Source organism: Triturus cristatus, chromosome 3_1 (genome assembly GCF_964204655.1).
Source record: "Triturus cristatus chromosome 3_1, aTriCri1.1, whole genome shotgun sequence".
Taxonomy (NCBI): Eukaryota; Metazoa; Chordata; class Amphibia; order Caudata; family Salamandridae; genus Triturus; species Triturus cristatus.
Window position 1 is genome coordinate 816,744,717 of NC_140583.1, and position 18,188 is coordinate 816,762,904.

General features: G+C 41.1%; 1 protein-coding gene across 1 annotated transcript in view; it reads left to right on the plus strand.

Moving 5' to 3' along the window:
- LOC146861101 (lanosterol synthase-like) overlaps window positions 1-18,188 on the plus strand; it is a 182,984-nt gene that overhangs the window by 66,448 nt on the left and 98,348 nt on the right. Inside the window, exons 5-7 of the mRNA XM_085645160.1 lie at window positions 8,423-8,544; window positions 9,243-9,339; window positions 17,475-17,610. Coding sequence (XP_085501286.1) covers window positions 8,423-8,544; window positions 9,243-9,339; window positions 17,475-17,610 — 355 coding nt within the window. The remainder of the gene's footprint in view (window positions 1-8,422; window positions 8,545-9,242; window positions 9,340-17,474; window positions 17,611-18,188) is intronic.

Consider the following 18,188-nt stretch of genomic DNA (forward strand, 5'->3'; position numbering starts at 1 on the left):
AAACCTATATTGCATGCAACACTGAAAAACTTTATTTAAGTGCTTATTGACCCTCTTTAATGAGCTGGTCATTAATGCCTTATCCCTCATTTCTAGGTGGCTGGAAATTTCAGTTGGTAAAACGTCTCAGGTGAAGTACCGTTACTGAATGTTTACGGTATTACCACTGACGATTCCAAACCAGTTTTCCAGGTCAGAATAGAAGTACCATGCAGTTTCATTCATACTGACTGGTAAAATCACACATTTTCTCTTTTCTGACGTGTTTTGCCAGTGGAAATTTCTTTCGGTTATACCGAAGGAATTTGGATAGGATAACCCCCCTCGGAATGTAAATTCAAGTGTAAGCACTGCATATGCTAAATTTCACATTTACCCTAGATTCGAAATGTGTCCTTTTGATGGTACCTTGCTGCAAGATGGGCCGCTATAGGAACATCCCTGTATCTCACTCTCATTCCTGCCTCACCCTTGTTTCCATAGATGAGGACATATTGTCTCACAATCGTCACTCTCATCCATATTGCTCTGAATCCAAAAGACCTCGCATTCCGAGAAGGGGAAATTCAGAAAGGAAAGAAAACTCTGAGTTGGAATAAAAGGATGCATTCTGAGGCCATACGTTACAGGACTGACGTTTTTGCTTTCTTCGACATATAGGAAAGCGGGAAGGTCTTCCTATGAAGAGATTAAAAATGTAAAAAACAGATCTGCATTGAAATATATTTACTGGTGAAACTGACAATAGCTATATACCTTTTCAATGAATTTCTAGCGCAGTCACTTGTGAAAGAGCCACTGAGGGCTCACAAATCAGTCCGTTCTAGGAACTTTGCTACATACAGCTGTGAAAGATTAAGTGCTGCCACCTGGGCTAAACGTTGAGGAATTCATAGAGGTAGTTCATATGGATTGTTCAGAGAGGCATGTGACAATCTTTTCATAGGCAAATGTTTCTGTCATAAAATTTCTCAATTTTTTTCTGTCATGTTTTATAATACTAGAGTAAGATATCTTGCGCCATGAAAAAGGAGTTTTATTGTTTGGGAGAAAGTTACAGTGAGATGTTTAAGATGCTACTTAAAACTGTAGCAACTGTTAATCTGCAAGGCTCTTGACAATAATGGTTTCTGGGAGTTTGTCGATAAATGATTTTGGAAAAAACCCAGCGGTGTAACTTGCAATAAAACATATGCATTTTTCTTGATGCTTTAAAAACTGATTGGCCTCAGCCCATTTGCTCATGGATTTTCCTCCAGAGGCAGAAACTGTGCACAAGCCGTCTCATGCAGGAACATCAACTCTTTGACCTGATAGTTCCCAGACAATAAACGTTTTTCCTTAAATGTGACTTTACTTAGTGAAGACGTACATCTTTCAGAGATTGTTAAAAATAACAAATGCATACTACATTGTTTGGGGTTTATTGGTTAAAAGTTAAATGTTATATCAAACTCTAAATTAGTTAGGAGTGAGGACAAGAGCATAACTGTTGTGTATCCTTTACTTATGTATCCTACCTGTGTTTCCCTTTAAGGACTCGTGCTGGTGCAAGATATAGAACTTAGCAGTATGTCATCAATGTTCTAGATCTAGGCTTCATTTCTGTACCGGCTGCCTTGATGAGAAGCTGTGCTGCCTGGCACTCGCTTGTTCCCCTGTATTTCTCCTATGCAATAAAGTGTTGAACCTGCTGATGTCTACTCTACTTACTACAGTTGGCGACGATCGGAAACGGAGCCACCATTTTTAGAAAAATAATGGGAGCATTTCGACCACTGCCTTAGACATTGCTGTTGTCCATCACTACGCAAGAGGATATTGACGGCCAGCGCAAAGAAGATTTTGACAACTAGCGCCACCTTTGCATTTGAACATTTCTACATTCCTGGATGACTGATACTCAGTGCGCATAAGGTAACATTACCTTTCAGTGAGCGCGGGGAAACCGTTGGGAACCGCCATCGGCTGCATCCTTCGAGCAGTGGCATGGTTCCAATCCCGAACGCTGCTCTCGACTGATTGTGTAGCTCACACCCTGGGACTTCACGCAGACGTCGTGAAGTCATCACGCTAGGTCACTTTACGTGACCTTGCGTGACGGCCATTTTGGAGGAGAAACCTTTGCGCACACATCAGGAATTCACTCCGGTTAGCAGCACACTTACCTATGAGCTGACTCCTGCAACGAGGACTCTCATGTGGGGTGCGCTCACAAACGGACAGGGGAACAGGTGAGTTTGTTGGGGCACGACAGGATTTCTTTTTTAAATTCCCGAATTGTTTTCCTTGTTGGGATTTTCTACAGTATAGCTTGTTACATTACCACTGCCAATTCCTCTCTGATACCATAGTTGATACTGGTTTATGGAACAAGGAGATCAGAGTGCTGTTGTTCAGGAACCAACCATGGCACAACAGAATTTTGCTACTAGTCCTCAACCTAGTATTAAGTGGTTAGAGTGGAAGGAATACTTTGTGAACTACATATGTGCCATTGACGAAACAGGTAAAATGAAACCGAAAAGAGAATACTTCTTCACTCCTTAGGCCCCGTGGGATTAAAAACGTATTCTCGCATGTCAAAGATTACAGATGCGACATTAGATGTTTTTGAATGCGCACTTAAAGACATGGATAAATATTTTGCGCCTAAGGTGTGTATTGGGGTGATAAGACACAAGTTCTTTCAGCGGAAGCAAAGCAAGGAGGAACTTGTAGATGAATGGCTAGACGATTTAAAGAAGCTGGCGATTGATTGCAAATTTGGGGTTCTCCATGACGATTGGATTTGTGACCAGTTGCTTATGCATAACAACAATTCGCCCATACAGCATTGGTTATGGGTGAATGGAGATGCTCTTTTAGAGGATGTGTTAGCCATTATGAGGAAATCAGAGATGTCAGGGAGGTGTGCAAATGTTTTAAAGGAATCTGAGAAAGGCTCAATGAAAGACTCTGCTGGTGTTTTTAAGTTACAAGTCCATCCTAAAAAACAATCTCAACAAAATTTTGGACGATGGCCAAACCAGTCGCAGAGGAACTCGAGAGGTGACAAGAGGATGGAAGAGAGAAGATGCTACCATTGTGACAGCAGAGAACATCTGGCCTTTAGCAAAAATTGCCCTGCTTTAAAAAAAAAAAAGTGGTATCTGTGGTTTGGTGGGTCATTTTAGCTAAATGTGTCGCAGGCGTGGTAATGTGAAGTACGTATACAATGAAGAAGAAAATATCGAGGGGGATATTGAGAGAGAGAGGAAAATTGCATTAGGAATTTGCAAGGGAACTTTATTCTGAATGTCGGAGAAGACTCTTTGAAGGGTAAACCAATTTGTCAATTATCTTTAGGTGGGGTAGCAGTAAATGTCTATGCCGACTCAGGGTCACCCTATACTATTGTAAATGAGGATGTGTGGAAAACAAAATTTGTGAGGAAGATTGCCAATCCGGTAAAGTTTCATGGGAGAGAAGATAGACATGCTGGGTTACAGGTGGCTTACCTTTCTTTTTAAGGGAAGGTCAGCCAGAGGTAAATTGTATGTTGCCAAGGTTGGACCTTCTGTTTTAGGCTGGCACGATCAGAAGAATCTACATATTATTTTAGATCCTAATAGTGAAGAGAAAGTACTTATAATGGACGAGACTAGCAAATTAGGGGAAGTTCTCCCAAAAAAATTCCCAGATGTATTTGGAAAGGAATTGGGGGCACTTAAAGGATTTGAACACTGTATCATGCTTAAAGAGAATGCGGAACCAAGGGTACATAAAGTGAGACCTATTCCTATGTTGATAAGAGACGAGGTTAACAAGGAATTATAACTCTTATTGTCAAGAGGGGTAATCGAAGAGATAGACACCTCAGAATGGATTTCTCCAGTCGTCGTTGCACGAAAATCGAATGGAAAAATCCGTCTGGGCATTGACTTACGCCACCTCAACAACAACATTGTTGTTGAGAGATTTCTCCATCCTAAAATCAATGAGATGGTTTCTTCCTTGAAGGGGGCGACTTGGTTTTCCACCATAGACCTTTCCACAGCTTACCATCAGGTTGTGCTGGAACCTCAGTCAAGGGAGCTTACCGCCTTTATCACCCCTTTCGAGTGCTACCGGTTTAGACGCATGCCCTTTGGTCTTGCATCAGCCGCGGCTGTCTTTCAGCGACTGATGCACAGACTTTTTGCTACACTAAGGTGTGTTTTACTTTCAGGACAATATCTTAATTGCTGCCAAGGGCAAGGATGAATAGGACTCTATTTTGAAAGAGGTTCTGCGCGCATTGCAAGTTGTTGGCTTAACTGTTGAACTGTCAAAGTGCAAATTCGCAGTGAAGTGTTTCTTATTTGGACCATGTTATTAGTGAGGAGGTGGTGAAACTGAAGCCTTCACTTATTAATGCAATTGTTGCTGCACCTGCTCCTACTTCTAAATAGGATATCATGTCCTTTCTTGGTATGGCAGAATATTGTGCTAAATTTATACCAAATTTTACATCCAAGGTCTACAATATTTGTGCTCTTATGAAAAAAATGTCAAATTTGAGTGGTCTCCTGAGTGTGAAAGGGAATTCTCCTTAATCAAACAGTATTTACAACATGTCAATGCCTTGGGCAGTTTCGACCCCAATTTAGAATGTTTGCTAACCACAGATGCGAGTGATAAAGGACTGGGAGCAGTTCTTTCACAGAGAGGCAGTGATGGCAGGGAGAGAATCATTTTGTTTGCTTCCTGAGCTTTGTCCCCTGTGGAGTGCAAGTACCCCATCATAGAGAGGGAGTCTTTGGCCTGCGCATGTGGGTTAGAACATTTCCATGCTTTTGTTTGGGGGAAACCTGTAATCATTTGCACCGATCATCGTCCCTTGGTACGCATTTTAACTACTGAAGGGAGTGTGGGAGCCTCTGCTAGGTTAGCGAGAATTTCCATGCGCATGAAGGAGTATATTTATAAGATCATTTATGTTCCTGGCAGAGATACTTTGGTTGCTGACTGTTTATCTAGGCTGCTGGCTCCTTTGGAAGAGTGTGTTGATGACCCTTGAGGTAATTACAGCATAGCCCTGATTCATGATTCTGGTGCTCCGGCCATTGCAAAAACGGAATGGGTGGAAGAGTTACACAAAGATGAGTTAAGGATTGCTTCTGATTACATTTGCAAAGGATGGCATAGGAAAGAGTATATTACTGAGGAGTTGAAACCCTTTTGTGATGTACGCATGGAGCTATCTAATGACAGAGATTTATTAATGAGAGGTGACAGAGTTACTCCTCCAAAGACCTTACGTAATAAAGTTTTACATTTATGTCATGAAGGCCATTTTGGAATTGTGAGAACGAAGTTGATTGTTAAAGGTGTCTTTTGGTGGCCTGGTGTCGATAAAGATGTTGAGAACTTTGTGAAGGGCTGTTCTATTTGCTGCTCTGCTGATAATTCTTTAAATACCTTGAGACCTCTGATGAGTGAGGGTCTAATTCCCAGTCTTCCTTGGGAAACTGTTGCTGTGGACATTTTTGGACCAGTTGGGGATTTGAAAGAGTATGGCTTGGTATTAATTGATCTCTTCTCTAAATGGCCTGTAGTTAAAATTGTTGATAGAGTTGACACCCAAGTTGTTTTACAATTTTTGGACAGTGTTTTTGTGATTGAAGGACTTCCTGTTTGTGTACTTAGTGACAATGGGGTACAATTTGTCCCTAAGTTGGCCAAGGATTATTTCTGCAGGTTTGGGGTGAAACACAAGACTACGTCACTCTACAACTCGAGTGGTAACGGCACCGTGGAGCGCTTTAATAGAGTGATTAAGGGTGTGATTCAGGCGGCCATGAGTAAACAATTAGATTGGAAATTAGAGGTACAGAAGGCTGTTTGGGCTTATAGGGTTACCACTCAAACCTCGACTGGAGTATCTCCTTTCATTATGATGAGAGGGAGGACTCCTAGGTGTAAATTTAACCCTAGTTGGCTGGTTGAAGGGAAAGTACTACAGTGGTCTCCTGTTGATGTTAGGAAAGATTTAGAGTCTACTCATATGAAAAGCAAGGCATATTATGATGCTCTTCATGGCACTAGACATGTTGCTATTGAAGTGGGTGACTGGGTTCGCATCAGGAAACCTATTAAAGTCCCCAAAGGAGAGAGTAAATTTGACACACCACAGCGGGTTGTTGAGGTTGAGATTCTTCGCAATTCTGTGAGATTTGCTGAAGGAAGGGTGTGGAATCTTGAAAATGTTGCTCTGGATGTCAATTATCAAGCTGAACAATGTACTCAGCAGTCTGCTTGTTCCTCAAATTTTGATTGGGTGGAGGACTATTTTAATAATAGTACCTTGCAATCTGATTTGGGTTCTGACGGTTACATTCCTGTACGAGTCACTCCGGGAGAACACAACCTGGACCCTAGTTGTTCCACTGGTAATGGCACTGGTAATGGCACCCCTGGTGTTTCTGTTTCTATTTTTATGGGAGGGAAAGGGTCTTCTGCTACCGCCCATAATTCAAATGTTGATAACAATGACTTAGGCAAGAGGAGGAGAGTTCTTCCTGCTTGGTTGAATGACTTGCAGCTTCCTTTGTTCCTTCCTTCCTTTCCTTTCATTTCCCTTACTCCTACCCTACTCTTTCATTTTGTGTTTTTGGAAGAGAGGGGGATTTGTTGTGTAGCCTTTACTTATGTATCCTACCTGTGTTTCCCTTCAAGGACTCTTGCTGGTGCGAGATATAGAATTTAGCAGGATGTCATCAATGTTCTAGATCTAGGCTTCATTTCTGTACCGGCTGCCTTGATGAGAAGCTGTGCTGCCTGGCACTCGCTTGTTCCTCTGTATTTCTCCTATGCAATAAAGTGTTGAACCTGCTGATGTCTACTCAACTTACTACAGTAACGTAATGCAATAGTTCGTACTAAACATTGTGTTTACGATGTGGCGGCTTAGCTTGAATAAGTGGCTACCAGGCCTATGTGCAATGAAAAATGCATCAGACTTCTTTTGAGCTATCCAGGTGTGGTACACATGGACTGTTGTGTTCTAAGCAGCAAGGAAATCCACATTTGTCACATATTAAATTTAATGTATGGAATAAAGCCCTCCCGCCCACATTTGTTAGCCATAAGAGTTCAAATAGAACAGATTTGTTAAAACAAAAAAGATGGAAGGTCTGCCAAATACTACTACAGTAGTCTATTTGAAGGAGGAGTACTGTTGAAAACACAGTGACAGCCTCTTACAAGTTGTTTTTTCAGATACTTTTTAAAAGAAGTCTCCAGAACTTTGTTTTAGTCTACTAAGCTTCTGGAAATGGCAATTCATGTTGATTGAAGCTTTTAATAACTCCTGAATCTTTTCAGTATAATCAGAGGGGATGATTTCCTGCATTTGTTGTCTGCTGCAGCAATATGTGGGTGGAGTATTGAAAGTTCTGCATAGTGGGTACTACGTTCTGAAGGGAAGTCAGTATAAAGTGTTAATTTGCTTATTTTACCTCCAAATCATATCCTTCAACTCCGGAGACATGACTGCTTATGGATGCCAATGGATTAGTGCGCTTTCAAAAAAGGAAAGAAGAAACACCGCTCTCTGATGTCCATAGCTTTATTTGCACATTCTCCGAAAACAGCAAGGCGGATAATCATTTTTAAAGATCTGTGGCCAATGAAGATATCCTAAATTTATAAGATAAATTCCTTAACTCTCGATTGATAAGACCAGTTCACATTGCCTAAAGCCTTTTTCAGCTTCTGTTGGCTAGCTCCTCCTTATTTATTACTGTCACAGATGCAGTGCATGCTCCTTTTGCAATGATCTGAAGAGACTGTGTACCATGGAGTTGACTTGATAAAGATCTATGATGTAACCGATATTGGCTTACAAAATATTTATCTTTAGAGCCACAGTTAGTGAGAAGTTATGATACTAATTTGTTCACTGTAATGAAGTTAGTTTGTCTAGTGAACTACTTGGATCTTCATTGGGAGTGAAATTGGCCGGGCACGTTTTAGGATACTAGACACTGTACTAATATGCGTATGGGATAAAATAATCCCAAAATGTCTAAATGCTTACATTTTACCAATAATTTAGCATTACCCCTAGTGCCTTGTTGCATGGCAAGCTGCACATGGGAGCCTATCATGTGGAATATTTTGGTGGATCTTGCAGAAAATTAAACTTTCTTGGTTTCCTGGTATAGTTTTTGCAACTAGATTTCTGATTGCCTAGCTACAGGTAGTTAGGTGAGTCCATTCATGTAGAGTTAATGCACAATGTAATCATTACCAAAGTCCTTGTGGGGCGCAACCTCTCTTGTTTGTGTCTTATGAAGTGCCCACTCCTTTATTGAGAAGAAGGCGCCTGCCTCTCCTAGTCTTTCCTTTTAGAAATCTTTCAACAATTGAATGCTTTTGTTTTCTTTTTCTTCAATAGCCACATAGAGGACAAGTCAACTGTATTTGGCACAGCCTTGAACTACACCAGCATGAGGATACTAGGGATTGGCCCAGATGATCCTGACTTGGTGCGAGCAAGGAACAACCTTCACAGCAAAGGTGAGCAGTGGAGGCAACGAGGGAATGTCTAGTGGTTGGTTGGTGTGAGCTAGGACTGCCTCTCGACAGTGAATATGCACTTGTCTGTCGGGACAAGCCCCTTGCGCACTTTAAAGCTGCATGTTAAAATACAGCAACGGTGTCAGAATATCTGTTCAAAGGCTCAGGATGGTAAAAACAGATTGCCTCCCACCTACCCTACAACAAAGGAGTGCCAACACAATTTCAGGATGGTCTTTCAGATTGTTTATTGGGTTTCTTGAGGGAGAGGTGCTAATGTAGATTGGCACCACTTGTTTCCAGAGGCGTGTCCCTCCTTGAAGCAGCTTATGGGTTGGATAGTGTGCAGTATAAGTATCCATTCACATTTAGCAACCTACAATTATGCCGCTCTTAACAAGCAGATGACTGTTAGTCTTGAAACAGGATCTCCCTGCTAGTGTCTGTGCAGGGATTGAGACTCTTTACATGAGCTAATGTCTGTCTGTGGTAAGACCAGCAGTGGTCAGTCTGTATGGGGTTCAAAACATCTCAGGGAGAGCTTACATTTTACTGTGACAGTGTATCCCTAAAGGAACAGCCTATTAACTGTGCAAGTGACTTAGCATTTCCTAATGTTTTAGATTTATTATGTTTACCTTGATGCTTTAAGAGCTTTGTCCCCAAAACACTGTGTGTTTCTGTTCTCTCCTGTTCAGGCGGCGCTGTTGGCATCCCATCTTGGGGGAAGTTTTGGCTTGCCATTCTGAACGTTTACAGCTGGGAAGGGATGAACACACTCTTCCCTGAGATGTGGTATGTTGACTTCAGTGATTATGGTCCCTCATGACAAACCTAATTGGTGCAGTGTGATTGCAGGAGATGACATTCAAACAAATGCAGTAGAAAACAATGTTGTTACAAAATCTTTTTAAGTAAAAAAAAACACATGAGGAAATAAATACAGTGAGATTCAAACTAGGGCATTAAATCAACACAAACATTAATGAAGTGAAAATAGCATATCTGACATTAATAGGTTAAATCATAGCACATAGCAATAGATAGAACAGGGCATAATTATGTAGTTTGCTTTTACTTGATTTAGCTAACCAACATGTATTTTTAATAAAGTGCACCCATATTAAAAAATTTAAAAATCTCTAAGTAATGAAAACATTAGCTATTAGACAATCTAAAATCATTCCTGATTCAGAAGAGCTATACCTTTGGCGAATTGTGAAACTATTTCCGTGTTGTCCATTCTGGTATGGTCTGGGAGAATATTCCACAATTTGGGGTGCGTTAGCTAGCATCTCCTCTCTCCTCTTCTAACAGGCTTAGGCGGTTAGCTAAAGAAATTCCTTTGCAATAAGACATTGCATAGTTTTGTGTGACAGGTATTTATGGGCCAGTTTTTAAAGTCTTTTCAAATACTCCACTGTACCAGTAGCCAGTGAGTAGATTTCAAAAAGTTGCCTACCAGTTGCCACTAGCACAATGAAAATAATTAGGTTGTGAACCACATTTTCAATTTTTTGCATTGCTGCTTGGTTGCCAGGGACCCCAGCATAATGAACATTGGCATAATCAAGCCTCGAATTGGCGCCCAATCTACGCTGCAAGATTTTCTTCAGCAAATAATTTTCTTATTTTAGTCAAGAGGTTTAAATGGTAAAAGGGCTCCTTATCAGTTATATAACCAGGTAATTCTTACTATTGATCTTCATCCATTTACCCCAACAATTTTCACTTTCAATTAAAGGGTTAGACTAGGACTTTAAAAATAGTAGATGACACAAGAGATTGCTGCTGTATTTTCAATAATCATTAGTGGCGTGATGCTTGGATTTACTACCATCAGTTCGAGCCATCACCCAGCATCTATTCCTTCAAGTTCCCCATCCCTTTGGACTCCGTGCTAAACTGAACATGCTATGATCAAATGAAGTGTGGAGCACATTGGATAATAAATAGAAGAGTTGTTTGATAGTCACACTGGAAATACTCTCAGAAGAAGATAGTGCATTCTGTTTGACAAATCACTTAATATGGTTGCTGATTAGAAGTTTAGTATAAATTTTTATTTGAAGAATATCCCATAGTTGTGGCAAAATTACTATAAATGTGTTTCTCAGGGATAAATATGGTCCTCTTGATAATTATAAGTTTCTCATATGTAAAAGTGTTTTTAGTATGGCTGTAGAAGATGTACAGTTGTGTGTGTGTGTATATATATATATATATATATATCTACATTTATCATGTGATCAAGACACCGAGAGCGTCGAAACGCGTCATGGCTGCTGAGGTTTTGGGGAGAGCAAAATAAACATTTGAACTTCTACATTTGGGTCTGTGCCCCACTTTCCAGACAAATCGGCGAGGTGAAGGTGGAGTGTGACGTGTATATATATGTATATATATATATATATATATATATATATATATATATATATATCTCCTTTGTCTTGGTTCAGCTTTTCCGGGACATGCAGCGCTCCTTGTGGGTTCGTTTCCCTGCGACAGGACCTTGCCGCTCCGTATGCATACAAATTCTCCCCAGCCGGAGAGCAAAAAAACGGGACGAACTCTCGTATTCTTTTGCTCTTTGCACTTTTTAATTAACTACACAGTGGCGGGCTGTTTAAGCAAAAAAACAGCCTGCCACGGTGTAGTTAATTAAAAAGTGCAAAAAGCAAAAGAATACGAGAGTTCGTCCCGTTTTTTTCTCTCCGGCTGGGGAGTATTTGTATGTATGTATATATATATATATATATATATATATATATATATATATATATATATATATATATATATATTCAGCTCAAAATCTTCACTCAGCGAATGAAGGGGACCGCACACAGCAAGGTTTCTCGGTGATATTTTATTTTATTTCATATCCGAGAATCAGCAGGACGCGTTTTGGCATTCGCGCCTTTTTCGACTTGTATTTACAAAGTGCAGTTGACTCGAGAAATAAATATCCGGATCACTGGTTCTAGTTCCGGTTCAGTTGCCATGATCAAAAGGAAATGGAAAAAAGACTAATCAGTAATATTTTGTCCGAGTAAAGTTACAAAAGGACAATAATTTTATCACTTAATTACATTTAAATTTCATGTTATTAAGTCAAAGCATTATTAACATTTTATGTTTAGTTCATCAATAGAAATGTAGACAAACGAATCAATTCATGACAAAGGCAATCAATCCAAGTACCATAATGACAATCTTTCTAGGAAGTCCATATTATTTTATGGCAGTTAAGGTAGAGGCTTAACACCACAAAATTGAGCCCTGTATGGGCATTAGTAACCGTCTAACAAAATTAATGAAAAATTATTTTTCTGCAGGTTGCTAAGTCCCCAATTATTCTAAGATCTCTAAGCTATCCTAGATGACATGCCAGTTCTTCCTCTGTATTGAGACCATAAGGAGAGGTGGTTTAGAGATCAATAATAAAGCGGGATTCTAATCTCCTCAGTTTCAATTCCCGGTTTCCTATACGCTCACTGGGTGCAACGTGGTCCAGTCAAAAAAATGCAAGTAAATTCCTATCACTATTGTGATATTGGGCGAAATGTCTGGCCACAGGATATGAGGGGTCCTGTTTTTCAATTGCTCGAGCATGTTCAATGATGCGTTTTTTTGTGGGGTGTATTGTGCTACCAATATATTGCTTAGGGCAGGGACACGTAAGGCAATATACGCAGAAAGATGTATTGCAGGTTAGGAATTTGTTGATCAATCTAGGTTTTTTCATTCCAGGGACATTATATGCTGATACCTTTTTACTATGTCTGCATGCCTTACATTTTGAACAAGGAAAAAAGCCAGTGACATTGCTGATACGTTGGATGAATGGTGTAGGTTCGTAGTGACTCTGAACCAGTTTATCTTTTAGCGATCTACTTCTCCTGAATGTTATTTGTGGATAGGCTGGTAAAGAGTCACCGATAACTCCGTCAGATTTCAGGATGTGCCAGTTTCGACACAAAATCTTTCTCAGAGTATTAGTCTCATTGGAGAAGGTTGTAATGAACCTAACCGTATCTTGTTCTGACACATCTTTTTTATGATGGGCATCTAGTAGGGACTGCCTGGGAATTTTGTTAACCTTACTTAAGGTTTTTTGTAGTAGATTAGGGCAATAGCCTTGTGATCTAAATCTTTCGATAGCAGCAGATGCTTCATACTGGAAGTCAACTTCACGAGAACAATTCCTTTTTAGACGCAATAGTTCTCCATAAGGAATGCTATTTTTTAATGATTTCTGATGACTGCTATGTGCTTCCAGTATTGAATTCCCTGCAGTCTCCTTTCTAAAGAGAGTTGTACATATTTTCCCTTCTTGGACAAAAACCTTAAGATCTAAAAAAGGTACTTCTTCCGTACTAAGCTGTCCACTTAGATGGAGATTTAGGGTATTGTTATTAAGTGCTGCTATGTACTCTTCAGCTTCACTTTTGGGACCTTTCCATAGGATAAACAAGTCATCTATGTATCTATACCACAGAATAATATTTTTGGTCCAATGAATATATGTATCAGCCCAGGCCACCTGCCTCTCCCACCAGCCCACGAATAAATTTGCGTAGCTGGGGGCGAAGCAGGTGCCCATCGCTGTGCCCTGGGTTTGTCGATAATGTTGTCTATCGAATAAGAAGATATTGTTGTTAAGGCAGAACATAATGGATTCAATCAACATAGTATTATGTTCGGAAAATTGGAGATATCTCTCTTTCAAGAAGTATTGCACTGCTTGAATGCCATGTTCATGTTTTATGTTGGTATAAAGACTAGTGATGTCAAGTACGATCATGAGCATCTCAGGTTCCCATGGTGTATCAGTGATATTCCTGATAAAATGTGTTGTATCTTTGATGTACGAAGATAGTGTCAGAACAAATTCTCTCAGGAAAAAATCAATATATTGTGACATGTGTTCTGTCAATGATCCTATGGAAGATACAATAGGACGACCTGGTGGTCTAACTGCATTTTTATGTAATTTAGGCAAATGATAAAAGGTAGCTGTGATTGGGTATTGACATGTTAAATACTTGAATTCGTCATAATTGAGCATATGGCGATCTAGCCACTTTTGAATCAACATGTGGTATTCATCAATACTTTCTATGTATTCTGCTTTGGTGATTGGGCGATAACATGCCCTATCTGAGAGTAATCTCACAGCTTCCTCCACATAAAATTTCCTAGTCATTAGCACCACATTTCCTCCCTTGTCAGAGGGTTTGCAGATTAAATCTGGGTCATCCATTAATTGTGACAGAGCAGCTTTTTGTTTCCATGTCAGGTTGCTGTTTAAGTTCTTATTCTCTGTAAGTCTCATTTTCATAAGGTCTTTCTTGACAGATTCTTCAAAAATGTCTATAGTGTCATAGGTCGACATTGGAACAAAAGTTGATCTTTGCTTAAAATTAGTTCTTGGGGCACATTGTTCAATGCCAAAGCTTTGGATGCAAGAGACATCATGAACAGAATCCGGTTCAATTAACTGCTGACTGGATAAAATTCGTAATGTTTCCAGATCTTGCCCTGTGAGTGCTGTTGATAGTTCAGGTGTTGAAATTTGGTTGGATACTTCACTTGTGTTATCTTGTGCACCTTTTAATTTGAAGAATTTTTTCAATTTTAATTTTCTGGAGAAATGGTATAGGTCAATGCGAGTCTGTGTGTATTCACATCTTTTAGCTGGGCAGAATGTTAGTCCTTTTTTGAGTATTTCTTGTTGGTCTTCTGTAAGTATTTTTGGAGTCAAATTGACAATAGTTAGATCATCCATCGTACCTACTTTTTGGACCCCCTCCTGCTGCGAGTCTGCCATGCGATCCCTCGACCTTGGTTTTGACTTTGTGCGCCCACCCCGTCTGGGTTTTCGGCCGCATTTCTTCTCCTTGTCGTTTGAAATCTGCCGCGTCCCCCTCTTTGTCGCGAATTTCGCATCAGGTGGAATTCTTCTAAAAAACGGCTTTGTGTAGTGGAAGGCATGGGAGTCTCGCCAGCATCATCTCCTGACTGTTCTGCATCAGTGCTCACATTAGATTCCGAGGTGTCTCGGATTTCTTGTTCTTGAGAAGCTGTATTTTGTTGTGCTTTTCTCGCTCCATCAAATTTACGGGCAAAAGTGAGTATCCTCCCTTGTGCATAATCCCTTGCATCTCTGTTAAATTCGCTGTGCTTGCGTGTTTTGATTTTTTCTTGATAGCTTATTAAACGTTCCTTCATGGCTTGTCTCAGTTCATCTTTTGTTTTTGTGTCTGTGTTGGTTGCAATAATTGTCTCAAGCTCCTCAATTTCTTTAAGGCATTTTTCGCGATCGCTCCACGCGAATTTAATAAGGATTTTCAGCATGCCAACTGAGGATTCTGTTGTATGCGCTGCCCATTCCTCCAATAGCGCTGGGTCAGGATTCTCGTACGAGGGAATTGTGTAGATCCGTAAACCTTGTGGTATGCGTTGAATATATATATATCCATACAAAAGAGCATTTACACTTAAGATTTCAGAATTATTTCTTTCTCCACTGGAAAATATTTTTAGGTGTAGAGAAAGTCCTTCCCCTTGACCCTGTTCTTCACCATTTCTTGGGTTGCGTCTCCACACTCTGAATATGATAGGGTTGTAGCCATCCTTGTCGCAGTGAGTGCAAATTATATATAGTGCACTGCTGCATTACGTATGTATGTGGTTCAGATGTCTGGTGGGCAGGATGAGGTGGAGTTGGGGGCAAATATTGTGAAAACTGCTTATATGTAGGGCAATTACCATCAGAATGGGCAAACAGTTACACATTGTGCCTCACCTTCATGCACCACCAAATGCCTCCAGAGAAGGCAGTTGGCCTACACACCCCACTGAGTTTGGTGCATGAACAACCAAGTCTGCACCTCAGAGAGACCCAACTTGCCCTCTTCCAATAGACATTAGAGACCATACGATCGCTCTTGGAGGCTGTTAGCTACCTATCAAACACAACAGCTTCTAATTCAACACCCCAGTTGGCCTTCAGAGAACCTCCGATATCTCCAGCTCACTTAAACATCTCCAGTCTACTCTCAGCCAACCATGACGAGCTTGCAGAGATGCTCACACACTGTCAGAGACCGTATGGGCCTCCAGACACCCACACTCAGTCACTAGACACTTAAGCCAGTCCTAGGCCCACCTTCAGACTCCTTCATCTGGTCAGTAGACACCACTAGTTGCTCCTCTGGAATCCTCATTCTGCCTCTCAAGACACCTCCAGCAAGTCCTGGGAGACCATCAGCTGGCCCCTAGAAGCCCTCAGCCTCCAATCAGACTCTACTAACCCCCCTCAGATGCCTTCAGGCCACCTTTCAGAGACCCACCAACAGACCGTCGGAATACGTCCCTGAATTGGGGTAGAGGCTCGCTGAGAGGATTTCCCGTCACCAGTGAGCCTGGCAAATGTCGGATTGTCCTTGTCGAGGTTGGAGTCAGCTTGAGTTTATTACCTTTGACTAGTAGCCATTTTACAAAACTTGGCTTCTCAATCATGTTGTCCTGATTCCATTTTACTACTACCTTTTTTGCCTCGGGGGCAATGCCTTAGAACTCCAAAAATGATTTAGTCACGTCTCGTCTTAAGAAACCTGAATTGGATTCCAGCAACTTGAAAACTATAGGCCGGTTATTTTGCTACCTGCTTTCATGAAAACTATGGATCAACTCCTGGTAAAATGAATGTTATGTTATGTTAAAATGATTTATAGAGCACATAGCTGCCCAACGGCTTCCCATCGATAACCGAGCTGTGAAGAAAAGAGAGTTTATTAATACAGCTGAAAAATCCATGTCTTCAACTTTTTTCTGAACTAGATTCCGCTTCTAAAAATCGTAGTTCACGCAGCAGTGTGTTCCAAAGCTTAGGTGCCAGATGTGAGAAGGATCTGCTTCCCCATCTTGCTCTTTTGATTCTTGTAACTCGTAGGTCACATCCTTTTTTTTTTTTTTTCTTTTTTTCTATTTCTTTTTATTATATCAAAAGAAAAGGCACATTTATATAATTCTTTAGCATGATGACTTTCGGAGGTCACATTCTTGATGTGATCTTAGACATCTGTTGGGGACATATGGCACTATCATGTCTCTAATTTTACAGGGACCTCTATTATTTATTGCTTTCTATTATTTATTGGCTGTCCATTGTTCTTAATACTATAGAGCTCCTAGACTGGTCCCAGGAACCAAGACCACAAGGCAGCCATTTGTTCATCAGTGCAGTTCAGGTGCAGCACTCATCTTTTCCTTTGCCGCTTCCTCCAGCAGTTTTTTCAATGATAAAATAGCCCATTAGCTTAGGTAGGGGTCGATGCCTCCCGATTCTCAAAATCCAGAATGGTTTTGTGTGGAGGATCTCGGTAGATCCTCCATGGTATGAATAGGGAGTGATGGGGATTCTTCCCATCTTGCACAGCCTGCATCTCTCCTCCCAGCAGTGTGTTTTTGATGACTCTGCCTTGGAGGCCTCCTCACCCGCTCAATCCTTGCTCTCTTAGTAATTCTTGCTGTGTGTGGGCTCTGTGTGTCTGTTTCCACTGCTCTGATCTTTCCTTAGACTCTCTGCTTCTGCTTTGGAGTCTCTCTAGAAGGTTTAGTCGCCTGTAGGTCTGAGTTGCCTGCTGCTCTGGCATCTCTTTGGAGTTTTACTTTTGAGCCGGTGAGTGTTGATACTTCACTAGTGTGCCAGGTGGAGTTACCCTATGTTCTCCTTTGAAGGATAGTTCTCCTTAAATATGCACAGGCTTAATGGCTGCCCAGTTTCATTGAAGATCTGCTTCTTCATGAGCCCTCTGTTACTGTCTGGTTCGAATGACTTGTTTGTAGCTGCTGTTTGTTTCCAGGCTTCTTCCAGTTTGTACTTCTTCTTATTTATCTTCTCACTGTAGAATTGATTTTTCCAGGTTGTTTCCCACTTGGATACCAGCTCACCCTTCTACTCTTTGGTGTCATTGTCGGCAAGTGTACCTCCCAATGAGCTACTGTTATGCTGCGCGACTTGCTGCTGAGGAGGATGACTTGATCCGCAGCCTGAGACAGGTGAGTCCTATCTTCTATTGTGTTTCCAGTTCCAAGGGAATCATCTACACATCACAACTCTTAAAGCGTCACCGATTAATGCAACAAGGTGGCCCACCCTGCATATATTTTCAACCTCTCATGTTACACCACACATGGCCGCAGATGATGGGACTTTGCACAGGGACAACATGGAACATGTACAGGATCCCACATCTGCCATAGATTCTTGCACAATGCCACATACCATCCTCTTGGTTTAGCATCTGCCACAGCATCCACCAAAGAGCCTTACTCTGGATAGTGCCCCTTCCCGCTTTGGAATCTTGCAAAAGATCTCATGAAACTATGGGGACTTGTACAGTGTTCCAAACCTCCTCTTTGACTTCTAATTGGGCTCAACATCACCCACAACACCTTCTATAGGGCCGCTGAACTCCCATGGGTTCTTGCCCAGGACTCAACCCTTTCAACGCCTTCCTGTCCAGGATACCACACCACCCCAGATAGCTTCATCTCTTGACTCTGAACCCAGCATCTCTCACAAAACGTTGCACTGGGTTTGCACCTCCCACAGAATCTCCCACAGGGCCCATGTA